Source organism: Megalops cyprinoides, chromosome 17 (genome assembly GCF_013368585.1).
Source record: "Megalops cyprinoides isolate fMegCyp1 chromosome 17, fMegCyp1.pri, whole genome shotgun sequence".
NCBI lineage: Eukaryota > Metazoa > Chordata > Actinopteri > Elopiformes > Megalopidae > Megalops > Megalops cyprinoides.
In genome coordinates this window covers 31,071,529-31,087,321 of record NC_050599.1, presented here as the reverse complement: position 1 = coordinate 31,087,321, position 15,793 = coordinate 31,071,529, and the positions used below count along the sequence as shown (strand labels likewise).

General features: G+C 41.4%; 1 protein-coding gene across 3 annotated transcripts in view; it reads left to right on the top strand.

The window, feature by feature from the left end:
* Positions 1-14,629, top strand: part of LOC118791806 (calpain-3-like) — a 125,509-nt gene extending 110,880 nt beyond the window's left edge. For all 3 annotated transcript variants that reach the window (XM_036549262.1, XM_036549263.1, XM_036549265.1), the window contains 6 exons: positions 3,662-3,726; positions 3,953-4,021; positions 11,741-11,819; positions 13,839-13,955; positions 14,094-14,152; positions 14,233-14,629. In XM_036549262.1, the coding sequence (XP_036405155.1) occupies positions 3,662-3,726; positions 3,953-4,021; positions 11,741-11,819; positions 13,839-13,955; positions 14,094-14,152; positions 14,233-14,259 (416 nt within the window). In that variant the 3' untranslated portion in view covers positions 14,260-14,629. The remainder of the gene's footprint in view (positions 1-3,661; positions 3,727-3,952; positions 4,022-11,740; positions 11,820-13,838; positions 13,956-14,093; positions 14,153-14,232) is intronic.
* Positions 14,630-15,793: the final 1,164 nt, after the last annotated feature.

The following is a 15,793-nucleotide window of genomic DNA, read 5'->3' as shown; positions in this document are numbered from 1 at the left end:
CAGTGTTCACAAAATGGACTGATACTGTTAGGGTTTATGGTATTTTAGTCACCTCACATGGAAACATCACAAATGGTTTAACATTACTTCTGCTGTTTTACTTTTATTGAAAAGTGACCCCAAATACACTGCATCTTTCCCATAGTTTAAAATGTCATAATTACCCACTTAATTTAGGATGTCAAAGCAGACAGTATCAGTACAATATGAGAGACATTAGAGCTGACAAATACGTTTTTACTCCAGTACTTTAGAAGGAAAAATGATAAAATCATTTTTAAAAGATCCAACATTCTCCAAGGTAAGGTAAAAGTAAATGCTGCTGTAAATACATGCCATAAATTCATACATTTTGTAGAGATCAAGAAATTAGTTTCCACGCGGTAGTGAATGTTAGCTTCAGTATTAACTACCAAACCTATAGATATTGTTTCGTAATAATGTTCCATGAATTCTAATTCCCTGTTATGTCTTACAGAAGTTAATCTTTGTGTGCTGTGAGGGAGGTTCTGGGAGTTAACATAGAAGTAGCATAGACGCCTTTCTTGTCAGGCAAAACAGTTCACAGCAGGTACATGTGTTCAAAGAGAATGAATTCATGATGAGGTACCATGAGTTAAAGCTTAACAAAGTGTCATCACACATTAGTTAGTCATTTTTAAAGGTGTGAATGTTAACTAATATTAGTTCATGTTAACTACTGAAACCTTATTGTAAAGTGCTACCATAAAATGTGTTTTGTCTCATCAACACTATATTTGATCTTTACTGCACCTCAATCAACAGCACCTCCACCTCACATCGGGAAAAGTTCCTTTTCTTTGCAAGTTTTTAGACATGTTCATTTAGGAAAAATTGCTCAGTTGGCCATGTCTAAGGTGAATTGAAAGCCTTCACTGTGCAGAGTTGTTAAGCTTGTTCACATACACTATATGGACAAAAGTATTTGGCCACACCTGTTTTTCAGGGTTTGGGCTAGGCCCCTTATCTCCAGTGAAGGGCAATCTTAACGCTTCAGCATACCAAGACATTTTGGACAATGCTATGCTTCCAACTTTGTGGCAACAGTTTGGGGAACGCCCTTTTCTATTCCAACATGACTGTGCCCCAGTGCACAAAGCAAGGACTATAAAGACATAGTGAGACATGATGAGTTCGGTGTGGAAGAACTTGACTGGCCCGCACAGAGCCCTGACCTCAACCCCATCGAGCACCTTTGGGATGAAGTGGAATGGAGATTGCCAGGCCTTCTCGTCCAACATCAGTGCCTGACCTCATAAATGCTCTACAGAATGAATGGGCACAAATTCCCACAGAAACATTCCAAAATCTTGTGGAAAGCCTTCCAAGCAGAGTGGAAGCTGTTATAGCTGCAAAAGGGGGACCAACTCCATATTAAAGTATATGTATTTGAATACAATGTCATTACAGTCCCTGGTCAGGCATCCGAATACTTTTGTCCATATAGTGTATAAACAATTTGGGCAATTTGTGATTTATTTAGAGTTGGAAAATCTGATGTGTAAAGCAGGCCCAGTTCTGGGTTTCCCCAGTTTAGTTTTTAATTTTTATTCACCAATGCATAATTTTCTTTTTACAGCATATCAAAAAAAAAATGCATAGTATAGCCTATAGGCTACCAACAGCCTGTACCTGACAGAAATGTAAGCTAATCTTCTGATTCCTAAAGCTACCACTCTTTCAAGCTAGCAGTAGCTAACTAGCTAGGAACTGACTAGCTAAGTAACCGAACCTAAACCAGAAACGCTCCTTATACTGCACAACACAAAACCAATAATAGTATCTGTCAAAAATACCAATACAACTGTCAAAAATAAATAAATAAATGCACACTGATTTTTTTTTAATATTTCAATTTTAAATTATATATATGAGAAAAATGTCGCTATGATTCAATTCAATTCATTTTTATTTGTATAGTGCTTTTTTACAACACAAGTTGTCACAAAGCAGCTTTACTTTGTTCCCAGGCCTGAGACCCCCTGAGAGCAAGCCTAAGGCAACAGTGGCAAGGAAAAACTCCCTATCAGGAAGAAACCTTGAGCAGAACCGGGCTCATAGGGGGGGCCCATCTGCTTCTGGCCGGCACTGGGCAGATAGAGTTACAGACAAGTTATGCAATGTACTTTAAGACATGTATGATTGACAGACAATAACAGCAGAGTTATTATAAGAATGTCTCCTAGGATGTCCGGTTCTTGGAATGCAGTTGGCTTTGATGGGCAGGGCAGCGAGGTAGCAGGACTGGAGAACAGGATGAGACGCTTGGGCTATAGCTCCGGACAGGAGCCCGGAGCAGGGATAGGAAGCAAACAGAAAACAGTGGTTAGTGGATGATAAGAATGGCAGGGATGTAGAACAGAGAGGCAGGAGAGGAGGGGCAGAGAAAAGGTGTGCAACAAGGAAAGACCCCGGCAGGCTAACATTATGGCAGCATACCTAGGGGACGGGAGGCAAGGGACTGGCATAGTCATGAGGGCGACCCTAAGACAGTCAACACCAGATCACGGCACAGGGTCCATGAAAGCAATGACCACTTAGTCCACCAGAGACTCTATGATCCACGCCAGCACCAGGCCATGTCCCTCAGCTGAAGGATTTACTATATAGATATGTTTTGAGCCTAGACTTAAAGGTGGAGAGAGAGTCTGTTCCCCGAATCTCGGAGGGTAAGCTGTTCCACAGGAGAGGGGCTTGATAGGAAAAGGCTCTACCGCCTACAGTAGTTTTGCCCACTCTTGGAATGGTGAGAAGCCTGGCATTTTGGGAGCGAAGGGCTCTCTGCGGAAGATATGGGTGAAGAAGGTCCTTAAGATGGGGGGGGGGGGCAAGCCCATTTAGAGCCTTAAATGTGAGTAAGAGTATTTTAAAAACGATCCGGTATTTAATAGGTAGCCAATGGAGAGAAACTATGATCTAGTTTTCAAGCAAGAGCCATGCACTGTAGAACTGTCAGTTAATTTTTCTGTCTACAAGTTTTGTAGTGTTCAGCCAACCAATCAGAAATTGGAACAGTTTCTAGTTGAGCTAGCCAATGATTCGCCTACAGGATTCCAAACGAGCGTAACTACTCTGACAGATACTCTGATACACATGCTTCTGGCCAGAACAATGATCAGTCATTTGCGTGGGCAATGCTAAAATTTGGGTGGGCAATGCCCACCCCTGCCCACCTCTAGGTCCAGCCATGGTGTAAAGGAAACCAATTTGGCTACCTCATCAGAATATGCTTTTCCTTGCCTATTGTTCAGCATTAGTATTCTTGTGCATTCAGGCACGACTGAGTTCAGCGTTATCACACATGGGCTAATGAATGGCAATAGAACCTATTCACTGGACGGACTGTCCCAATGTGCGTATGTGTGTATAGGCTGGGTTCGGCTCGAGTGGGCTCTACAGACTGATGAAAAAGCGCAGATCTTTTTAGCAGAAAACCACTTATAGGATGAAGGAACCTGCTACCTTCAAGCACGCAGACTTTGGCTTTGGAAGGTTTCATACCAAATGCACTGACTCAAAGCTTGAAAATGCCACATTGTCATGACCACATGTATTTGTGCATGCACCTGACCATTGTACACTGTGGTAGAGACTTTTACACCATTAAAATCAGGCCCTTTGTCTCCCTCTGTCACCACAGACAAAGAATACAGGGCAGAAGGCTTCACTCTGGAGAGCTGCAGAAGTATGATTGCACTAATGGATGTATCCTACACATGTATCAAAAGCACATATGTCTGCATTTGTTACATATTGGAATCTGTACTCTATATTCATATTTGTCATTTATGGTATTGATTGCTTTAACATGTTTTCTTTTAATATTTCATAGACTTGAATAATCAAATGATAAAATATCTGCAATGAAAGGTGTGTCCGCATGGTGTGTGCTACTGTGAAAACAGTTGTCATCTTAACTGCATCTCTGTAGACAGATGGGACAGGAAGACTGAACTTACAGGAGTTCCGACACCTGTGGAACAAAATCAAACAGTGGCTGGTAAACAGTCCTCTGTGCCATGAACATTAATCCATTAAACAGTCATCTGGTATTTTTAGTTTTAAGAGATTGCTTAAAAATAACTGTCAGAGGCTTGTACACCACTTCCGCTAGTTCCCTGAGAACTCTTGAATATAATCCATCAGGACCTGCTGCCTTATTTGTTTTAAGTTTTTGAAGTTTATCTAGTACTTCTGCATCATTTAAATCAATTACCTCCATAAGACTCTGAGAACTGAATGTACCTGAAGGCATATGTGAAAACACTTCAGTGGTGAAACTCTTCACAAAGTAACTGTTTAGGGTATCAGTCATAGGTTTGTTATCATAAACCATAACTCCATCCTTATTTTTTATACTTCTTATCTCATCCTTAACTATCCTTTTTCGACTGTAGTATTGAAAAAAGCATTTAGGGCTGCTCTTTGCATCTAGTGCAATCTGTCTTTCAAAATGCCTTTTAGCTTCCCTTATATCTTTCTTAACTTGAGCTCGCATATTTACTGTATTCAATTTTATTACTCTGTGAGCTGTCCAACTTGTATTTTCTAAATGATTTCCTTTTTTGTTTCAAACTGTTCTGTAACGACTTATTCATCCACTGTGGATGCTTCTTTTTCAGCTTCCCTTTTCTCACTTGTGGAATGAATTTACGCTGTACATCCAGAATAATCATTTTAAATATATGCTCCACATTTCTTTGACAGTTTTGCCATCTAGAAGAGGTACCCAGTTTATATTCCTTGTATAATCACACTAAAATAAATAACAAAATAAATAATATATAATAATAATAAATAAAGTCAGCTCATCTAAAGTTGAAAACTCTAGCATTGGAGAATGCAGACTTAACTTGCCAAAAAACTTCAAATGTAACTGCCCTATGGTCACTTGTTCCAAGTGGCTCCCCTACCTCAGTACTGCCGATTCTATCAGGATTATTACACAGAACCAGACCGAGAACTGTGTTCTCTCTTGTAGGTTGAGTAACAGACTGTATCAAAAAACAGTCATTTACAACATCTGAAAACTCTTCTTCACATTTACTTTGACCTGACACAGCTTCCCAATTAATTGAAGGGTAATTGAAGTCCCCTATTACTTAATATTATCAAAGAGCATACAGTTAAAACTGCTGTCTGTCTGAGGCTGGTGGCCTATAACATACTCTGACATTCAGACCCTTTTCATTTTCCCCCAATATTTTAATCCATATGTCTTCACAAACATCAAGGGGCTCCATTCCTGGAATTTCCTGAATATTAAGATTATCCTTTACATAGAGAGCTATGCCCCCTCCTCTTCTATTAGTTCTATCTTTTCTTAGCAGCTTGTATCCCTCTACGTTATACTCATCCCCATCCCCTGCACCAAGCCACGTCTCTGTGATCCCAACAACATCATAATTACTATTACTCATAACAGTTTCTAGTTTTATTTTTTATGCTTCTAGCATTTAAACAGAGGAATTTCAGGGTACTGCATGTGTATTTCCTGTCCTTCCTTTCCACTCCCAGCTGCTCAAAACGACCACTATTACAGTGCTGCTCTGACTGATTTGCAATCATGGTTCCCTCACTACTAATAAAATATTTAGCCATGGTGTGTTCTATTCCGGCAGTCTGTCTATCCCTACCCATCTCACTATATAACCCCCCTGCCCCTCCAGGCCCTAGTTTAAATAACTCTCTGTTACCGTAAGCATATGCTGTCCCAATGCAGCTGTACCCCTCCGGTTTAGGTGTAACCCATCCCGCTTGTACAGGTCACCCCTGTTCCAAAGGGGGTCCAAGTGCCCCATAAACCTGTACCCCTCTTTCCTATACCAGGTTTGTAGCCACGTGTTAAACCTCCATATAAAGGCATGCTTCCCTTTGCTTGCATGTGGTACCTGTAGAATTCCAGAGAAGACTACCGTGGAGGTTCTGCTCCTGATCTTCCCCGCTAGCTCAATAAATTTGTCCTGCAGAACCCCAAATACCCCTTCCTAGGTCCAACATGTACCATGACCATTGGATCCTCCCCCGCTCTGGCCAGGAGCTTGTCTGCAGGCTGCGGGAGGACTCCAACCTGGGCACCAGGCAGGCAACAGACTGTGCGACACTCCTTGTCACGCAAACACACTATGCTATCTACCCCTCTAATGACTGAGTCCCCCACTATCACTAACTCCTTTTTGTTGGAGGATAAGGCCACCTGGGTGCCCTGGGGCTCATCAGTCCTCCCACTCTCAGGATCGTTGGCCAACTCGTCTTGCAGTGGCATGAAACGGTTGGTCACCGTGATCTCTGGAGATGCCGTCCCTCCACTGGATGATGGAGCACATGGCGTCTGTAAACAAAAGCACATGCAAGATAAAAACAAAAACAAAAACAAAGACACACCCACAAAGACAGACAGGGGAAAACACAGAACAGGAAGATCTCAGGCGGAGGTCCTGACAATGGGTGTGTTTCACATTACTCTTTGGACCACTTCCATGAAATCAGCTTCCATGAAGTGTGGTGCTTAGGAGAGCATATCAACTTAAGTACCACCCCAGGAGTCTAGTGTGACCAGGTGCACAGAATGCTCCTGTGTACCCTTTGCTACATCTCATTATGTGAGACTGTCCGTGTTTAATTTTTCTGTAAAACAGATAAATGTTGTATGTTGTCACCCCAAATAGGAGTGTCAACCTTCTAAATTTTAACTGTATTTACTGTTACAATTTTGGATAAATTTTACTGTTTCTACTTACTCCTAGCTTGCTGGTTATCTTTAATTTAGGAAAAGTTATTGTTTCCAGTAGCAGGCTTGGGGAGTAACGGAATACATGTAACGGCGTTACGTAATTAGGATACAAAAAAAGATAACTGTATTCCACTACAGTTACAAAAAAAAAGACGTAATCAGATTACCGATACATTTAGTAAAAATGGGATTAGCAGGATTACAATTTTAAAATACATTTTAAAATAAAGAACGATATACTACCATGCACATGCGCACACATTACAACACTGAACGAGTCTCACAACACCACTCTGGTCTGGAGTGAAACCATAGGCAATCTTACAGTTGCCAATTTATTATCATGTCCTCTAGTGAAAAGAAAATGCTCTCACTGGGTGGAAATTTCGCCATTAGTTTGTCATTAAAGCAGAAAAGGGGAACAACATCACATTACAGTGCAAGTTATGCCTTACAGCTGTGAAAATGCTGTCATCATCCAAGGACTCGACATATAATTTTAAGAAACAAATATAGGTAAAACCAACTGCAAATGTACTACACAGAAATCCAGTTAGCTAACGTTAACGTTTGATAGTTTGTAAGATAAATTAGCTAGCTAGCTACTTGCACATTCAACTGAAAAGTACAAATACCAACTTACAAAGACAAATCTAGCTAGCTAGCTACAATACAAACAAAACAATAAACGTAACTAGCTAGCTACTATCACATTCGGCTGACAAATACAAATATAACCTTGCAAACAAACATATACTGTAGCTACCTTAGCTAGCTACAATAAAAAAAAAAATGTAGAGCGCTTGATAGCTTGCTAGCTATTTGGCTTTCACGCACTTTCCTCAACTATCATATTACTAATAGCTATATCGCTAGCTATCAATCTAATACAGCCTCATCACATCTCTTCTGACCAAATACCACACACACTGCAAGCAACCTGTTCTGACAACTTTAGTACTGTTAGCTAGCTAGCTACTAAGTTAACATTATAGTTAGTAAATTCGCATAGTGACCGCCAGTGTGCGAAATACTGGGTGGCAGTCAGGGGGTCCCCAAGTTGCCATAGACAATCTGGCAACTTGGGTAACTTCAGACAAACATGCAAAACTTATGGATCCGTGTATGACGACTAATCATAATAAAGTTTGCGATGGAAATTACAGGAGTTTCCCGGGAGAAACAACAAAACGGGAGGGCGCTGGGAGATGGCTTTTAACTCATTTCAAAGCAAATACATTATTTTGTGTTTACATCCCACTTTGTTCGAAAAATAATATCAGCCCTATGTTGGAGACAATGCAGAAATTTGCTGTGATTTCAAAACTGGATTACTCGACAACGCTTCGTCACACAGAGAAATCATCGGAAAGGGCAAGTTCTGCTGTTTATTTTGATATGTGGTACGTTGTGAAGCGATAGGGACTTCGTGACTTATTCAACCGAGAAGCAGGAGTGTGAAAATGGGTGAAGAAATTAGTAAAGATATTACTTTGCATAAGTTTTATCTGTCTATCTGTCTTTTATCTGCGAAATATGGGGGGTCTCACACCCCCGAGACCCCCTGTATTTTGCACCCTGGTTACCGCTATTAATCTAAACGCGCATTCGCGCATAACAAAGAAAGGAATACCTGGACAAACAATTAATAAACCTAACAAGGAACATAAAACATTTTATTAGGCTAAACAATTTCACCAGCACATCCAATCCAATCCAAAAGTAAGGGAAAGTAATCAAGTTACGTTTCTTTAATATTGTGATACTTGGATTAGGTTACTGATTACATTTTTTAACAGGTAATTAGTAATTGTATTAGAATACATTTTTAAAGTAACCCTCCCAGCCCTGTCCACTAGTTATCAAAAGTCCATCCATTAGTTAGCAAATGCATCAATAAAGGTGTTTTTTATCCCTAACAACACCATATCTAGATAGTGTACAATACGAGGTTTATAGTTTTACCATTGTGACCAACATGTGATCTGATCTGATGCAAGGTCAATGTGTGTAGAATCAATCAAATTCAGTGAAATGTATTCATTTGTTAGTGTATTTTTACATTGGTAAATTTCACAGAGCTATGAGCATAGAGAATAGTGGATTTTTCCAGATGGAAAAAAACAAAACCCAGGGCTGTTTGTGAAAAACTGGAAAATATTTTCCTGACCCTTGAATAAGGCAGCACAGAGGTTCCTGGAAAATGGGTGGAAATGTTAAATAAAGAAGACGGCAGATCTTTCAGTGCAAGCAATTGGAGGGAAATGTGATGGAAACAGAAGCTATCAGTACATTTATTCATTACATGCATTTATCTATGCTCTCATCCAGCAACTTTCAGCACAAAAGAACAAAAGTATATCCATTTAAATTAAATGAGTGACAGTGTAAGAACATGCTAACAACACTACCAGAGACCAGTGAGTGTGAGCATAACACTCTTCGAGCCCTACCACAGATTATTTAATTTGATTTAAAAAGGTTTGTGCATCTTTCGGTAGCCAAGTAATACATTGCAACACTACATGTAAAATAAATATCAAATACTAGATGTATCAGGTGTTAGGGTGCAGGGATTGCGGTGGAAACGAGCTGCAGTCTGAAGAGGTGGGTCTTCAGTCTGCATCAGAGGATGGCCAGTGATTCTACTGTCCCAATCTCCATGGGGAGTTCATTCCACCACTGAAGGACCAGTACAGATAGGGATCATGTCTGAGACAAGCAACCCTGTCAGGATGGGACAGTCAGTTGCCCTATGGTTCCAGACTGTAGCGAATGCTGAGAGAAGTCACCCCACCCGGCCTCAAACCCGGGTCTACGGGGTACCAACCCTGCAACTTGACCACAACGCCAAAGAGCCAGGCTCGTTGGTATGGCAGTCAGAGCGCATACTCAACTGTAGTGATGGCACTCTGTCACACTGCCCTCCCCTTCAGGAAGCGCGCCCATGCGTTTCACGCACCAAGGCGTCCCTCACGCATCCCCCACCATACTTCTCCCATCCCAGGGTGCCTCACTCACTGGTGCTTCACCAATCTCTGGGGTCCCTCACACCGTGCTTCACCCATCTCTGGGGTCCCTCACACACCGGGGTTAACCGAACCTGGGGGACCCTCATACAGCTCATACCCTAAGCACACCTCTGATGGCCTCGCGGCAAGCCATCCCACTACTGACACCATTTGTAGCGAAGGGCGAGAGCAGTCACCCTACCCAGCCTCGAAGGTACATCAGATCCAGTTATTTGCCTGCCTTGTGTTTCGGAGGTGACTGCATTAGTGTGAAGTCAAAGGAGTGGAGCAGTGGGAGGACGTTTCTAGGTGAATGCTGAAGTCCCCCAGTAGGATCAGGGGGTTACTTCCTCTGTAAAGGAGAATATGTAGTTCCTCAAGGAAGTCTCTCAGGGGTCCAGGTGGTCTGTAAACAACAATACATATTGTAGAGGGATTAGTAATAGCCACAGCATGAAATTCAAAAGATGACATAGACAGATGAGAGACAGGGAGAACAGAGAATTTCAAGGACTGGGATATGCAGAGCCCAGTTCCACCAGAGGCCAGGGGGAGTGTGAGAGAATGAGTTTGCAGCGGAGAGGGCTGCTGGGGTTGCAGTGTTGTTCGGGGTGATCCATACCTCTGTGAGGGTGAGAAACTGAAGAGAGAGGAGGGAGGCATATGCAATGATGAAGTCAGCCTTTCTAGTTGCAGACTGACAGTTCCACAAGCCCCCAGCAATAGTTTGGTTGTCTGCGGAGGTCAACGAGGGGTCGACAAGGTTGTTAATGTTCGAGACTAGGGATGCACGATATTGGATTTTTGACGATATTCCATTTTGCCGATATTTTCAAACTCATTGTGGCTGATGGCAATCGCAGGCTGTCTTGTTTCATTTCAAATCACATTATCTCCTTACGGAGATGTGTTATTTAAAAATGGTCTCACGCCCATCTAGAAGCAGAGACAAGCTTAGCAGCACACAGCTAGCATCCTCCCAGAGCGAGAAACTTAGCTATATATTTTACCCCTCCTCGCATCACTGGTGCTTTACAAGCATTGCAAACAGCAAGTTTGTTATCTGTTTCAAATACTTCAAAATACTTCCATACAGCTGACACGTTGAACCTTGATGCTGGCGCTCACAATAAACATTTAGCGTCATTGCGTGTACATAGTCAAGGTGTCACCTTATTGGCCAGGCACATCGGCAGAAATCTGCATATCTGCCAATGCCAATAATTAACTTCAGCCGATACCGATGTCGTGTTGATATCATCCTGCATTCCTATTCGAGACCATGGAGGACAGTGACAAGTGCATCTTCTGCAGGATGTGGTCATAGGGATTGGATGATAAATGATGCTGTTCACCCTGATGTTCTCCCTCGCTGGACTGACCGAGTCTTTGTCTGACCAAGGCTGCTGCTACAGCTGCTGCTATAGCATTACTCTGCTACTTAAATACACCCTCTTGATCAGCCTCTAACTAAATAGCGCTGTGACCAAAACTCCCACCCAGCTAATTATGAAAACAATAAAACTAATTCAGCAGCAAACAATAAATATACAGCAAACAAACTAACACAGCTTACAAAATGATGTAAAAAGCTACAAACTATAGTTGCGAAGCACAAGATAACGCAAGTATTAGCTTAAAATATTTTTTTTTATAATAATTGACTATTGAGAGTGAAAATAACCTGATCTAGAAGAACACTGGATGCTCGTCCCACAACTGATGAAATACACTCTTCTGATTCTGAACATGAACATGATTTGTTGTGTGCTCCCAAATAACCATTACAGAAAAAGGAACCCGCTTTACAGGAAACCAGGCAGTGAAATCTGGTGTAAACAGGTTCTGCATGTGAACACAGAACCACATAAGCTATGAAGTATGTGTGTGCATGGAGCCCTACAATAATCCAGACACATTTTTCACGAATAGAAATACACATGTACTGTCACTAAGTATTATGTTCTTCCTGCAGGGTATTTTCAAACGCTATGATGCTGACCACTCTGGCACAATCAACAGCTATGAGATGAGGAGTGCGGTCAATGATGCAGGTCAGAGCCCACTCCCAGATTTAATCCGTAAATTCTAAAATATTTCCAACTGCCCCCCAGCATGACTTACATTATGTTCTGTAGCGTGCATGTTTTGTTACATGGTTTGTTGTTTTCACTTGTTTTCACTGCCGAATTTGCTATACTTTGTAACAATAAATCACTGTTTCCTCAAAGCTAATGTTAGCCAGATTTTTTTCAATCTAGTGTTCTAATCACACTGATTTTACCATACTCACAAAAGGGCTAATCACACTGTTGTGACTGTACATGCGAAAGGGTTAAAAAGTATTCATACCCTTTGTAATTACTAGGCTAACTTTGCTCAGGTGCAAGATATTGGGCCACATGTATCAACGGTGCGTACATACTAAAATCATGCTGAGCACTTTTCTACATATAAAATGGTATTTATCAAAACTTTATCACTTTAAATGCTAATTCCACTAATTAAAGGCGTGTCTCGGTCCATATAAGAACAATTGTGGGAGTGGACGTTAAGCATGTTCATGTGCACATAATCTCAGACAATTAGGCGTATGTGGTGTTTGATAACTCTGACGAAAAACCTCCATACGCCTAATTGTCTTCATAAATCTGATCGTAAATCAAATCAGCGTGAGATCATGTGCACATGAACGTGCCTAACGTCCACTCCCACAATTGTTCTTATATGGACCGAGACACACCTTTAATTAGTGGAATTAGCATTTAAAGATCCCAGGTAAATCTGAGTGAATTGCAGAGATTGATGTTGAGGATCAATGGCAGGACGTAAGAAAATATGCATGCTCCTACAGCAAGTTGTACACAAAGATTGATACATATGGCCCATTGTCTCATAAACTCATCCAATTTGTTAATGGTCTCCACCTGTGCAAGAAAATAGTGGATTACCTGTTTTGAATGAGTTCATGAGCATAAATACCTTCCCTCTCTATAACGTCAAACAGTATGGATGGATTTTCCATTGAACAAACCAAAATGAAGAGAAAAGAGCATTCAAAACAAGTGAGGGATATAATTGTGGAGAAGCACAAATCTGGGGAAGGATATAAAAATATTTCAAAGGCATTGAGCATAGCCTGGAGCTCAGTACAGTCCATCATACAGAAGTGGAAGAAATATGTAAGTACAGCCACACTGCCTAGGGCAGGCCACCCCCCTAAACTTAGTCGCCGAACAAGAATGACACTTATCAGAGAGGCTACTACGATGTCAACTGTCACTCTAATCAAGCTACTAAAATCAGTCCCTGCAGCTGGAAATGATGTCAATGGGTCAAACAAGCTTTTGCACAAAAAGAGCCTTTATGGAAGAGTGGCAAGGAAGAAGTCCTTGCTGATAGAAAAGCGCATGCTTGCCTGTAAAGACTTTGCAAAACATTACTTGGAAGATACTGCAAAGATATGGTAGAAGGTCTTGTGGTCTGATGAGAGGTCTGATTAGCCAGGGAACATCATCCCCGCAGTGTAATATGCTGGTGGTAGCATCGTGTTATGGGGGTGCTTTTCAGCAGCAGGGACTGGCAATCTGGTCAAGATTGATGGGAAGATGAATGCTGCATAATAAATGGAGATTCTGGATAAAAACCTACGGCCCTCTGCCAGTAAGTTTAAACTAGAGAGGAAGTTTGTGTTTCAGCAGGACCACAACCCAAAGCTCACTACCAGAGCAACACTGGATCGGCTAAAAATGAAGAAAATCGACATCCGTGAGCGGCCCAGTCAATGTCCTGACCTTAACTCCATCAGGCACCTGTGGAAATACCTCAAAATTGCTGTCCACTGCCGCTCCCCAACTAACTAAGTCGAGTGATCCAAAAATAAAAACATCTCAGTCTAATTAGTCAACATCTCAGTTTGTGGAAATCATTTGTGTGAAAAAAGGGTTGGGGCCTGAATACTTTTCAGGAGTGCATGGTACTGATTCAGATTTGAGTAAAAGGTTGAGGCTAACAAAGGTAACTCGTCGGCTTCACATAGATCAGTCACTACAGTTGTCTTATGTCCCACCCAGGCTTCCGTCTCAACAACCAGCTGTATGACATTATTACTATGCGCTATGCCAATGAGAAAATGAACATGGACTTTGACAGTTTCATCTGCTGCTTGGTGCGACTTGAAGGCATGTTTCGTAAGTATCATACAGCGAAAAATAGAATTATTGTGTCATATAAAGAAACAGCATGAGGAAGGTGCAGACTTTAAGTTCATTTGCAGGGCAGCTTGCTTCTTACTACTGTTTTCTAAAGTGAATGGGATGTCCTTGCAGGGGCGTTCCATGCCTTCGATAAAGATGGTGATGGCATTATTAAACTCAATGTCCTGGAGGTAAGAATTTACCTTGAGACCAGTTTTGGGTAGAGGTGCTCAAACTGTACCTAACACTGTTTGTTTTTCTCCACATACAGTGGCTCCAGCTGACCATGTATGCCTAAACAGACTCCTTCCCAACACTCGAGGAGCTTGCTTTCAGCCCAGACCTGAGCTGTGGCCTCAGGCCAATCCATGCCACTCACAAGCCTGTGAGCCTCACTCTGACCTTTCCTGCACACCGGCCCCACATCTTTTTCACTTGCTTGCCCCACACTTTCCCACATACTAGCTTGTGAGTCTCACAACTTCCCACTCACTAGCCTCATCCATTCCCACACAGTAGCCTGTAAGCCTCACCCTTCCCTTTACAACACACCTTCCCTACCCTTTCCCACACATTAGCCTGTAAGCCTCACTTTCCCCTTTTCCATATGTGTTTCTAAAGTCGTCATGAAAAATATTTGGCTTTTTGCATGATTTTGAGCAGTTTGATTCAGCACTGTTTTTGAAATTAAATCTTCTGATTGACATTCTCCTTGGATCTGTCTCTTTTCTCTTTTCTGGATCTGTTTTTTTACATTATGGTTTTCCTCTGACCATAAACTTGAAACGGTTAATCAAGAACTAAGGATATTAGGACATTAGAGGCAATAGGAGTTTATCACTCATCCAAAGTATTAATGACTTTATTTATGCACAAACAAAAGTATGAAAAAATATGAAAAATACAGTAAAACATAATAAAATGTACTGCATTCAGTTTCAATATATAGCAAATTTAGTGTAGACTGGTAGAAAATTTTAAATATTTAAAAGCCAAATTTTAGAAATGCGGCATTAAAAGGGTTTTAAAAGAAAACAATGAACAACCCTAATGTTCATAGGTAAACCATTCCAGAGCCTGGGAGCCCTCACCTGAAAAGTTTATTTTTCAGTCAGGTGACAAAGCTAGAGAGAAAGGTCTAATCTGTAGATCTAATAAGAATAAGAATAAGAATAAGAAATACTTTATTTATCCCAAAGGAAATTTGAGGGTCACAACTGCACCGTCCGACACACATCAAAACAACAAAGAATAAATTGAATAAAATAAATAAGAGGTATAAAATACAACAAATAGATAAAAGTTTGTGCAATTATGCGTTGAGTTATCGTGCAAGTTATCGTGCATGTGCTATGATTATATACATAGTATAAAATGAATTATGAAGCAAGAATAAACAAGGGTAAGGTTATTGCTATTATACGGTATGAAGTGCAGTAGAAAACAGTTATTGTTGTACAATATGCAAAACATTGATAACTGTATAGTGCAAATCCTGACCAGATGGCTAGAGAACAGTTATTGTCCCATGCGCAACGATTATGTGTGTGTGTGTGTGTGTGGGGGGGGGGGGGGGGGGGGGGGGGGGGGGGGGGGGGGGGGGGGACAGCACAGGGCATCAGGTGCCAGTCAATCCCATGTTGCAGCGGAGAGGGGAGGAGTTGTATAGTTTGATGGATGCAGGCAGAAGAGACCTTCTGTGCCTCTCAGTGGAGCATTTTGGGGAGATCAGCCTGCCACTGAAGGTGCTCTTCATCTTCACAAGCCCGTCATGGAGAGGATGGGAGGTGTTGTTTAGGATGCTCACCAGCTTGTTAAGCATCCTTCTCTCC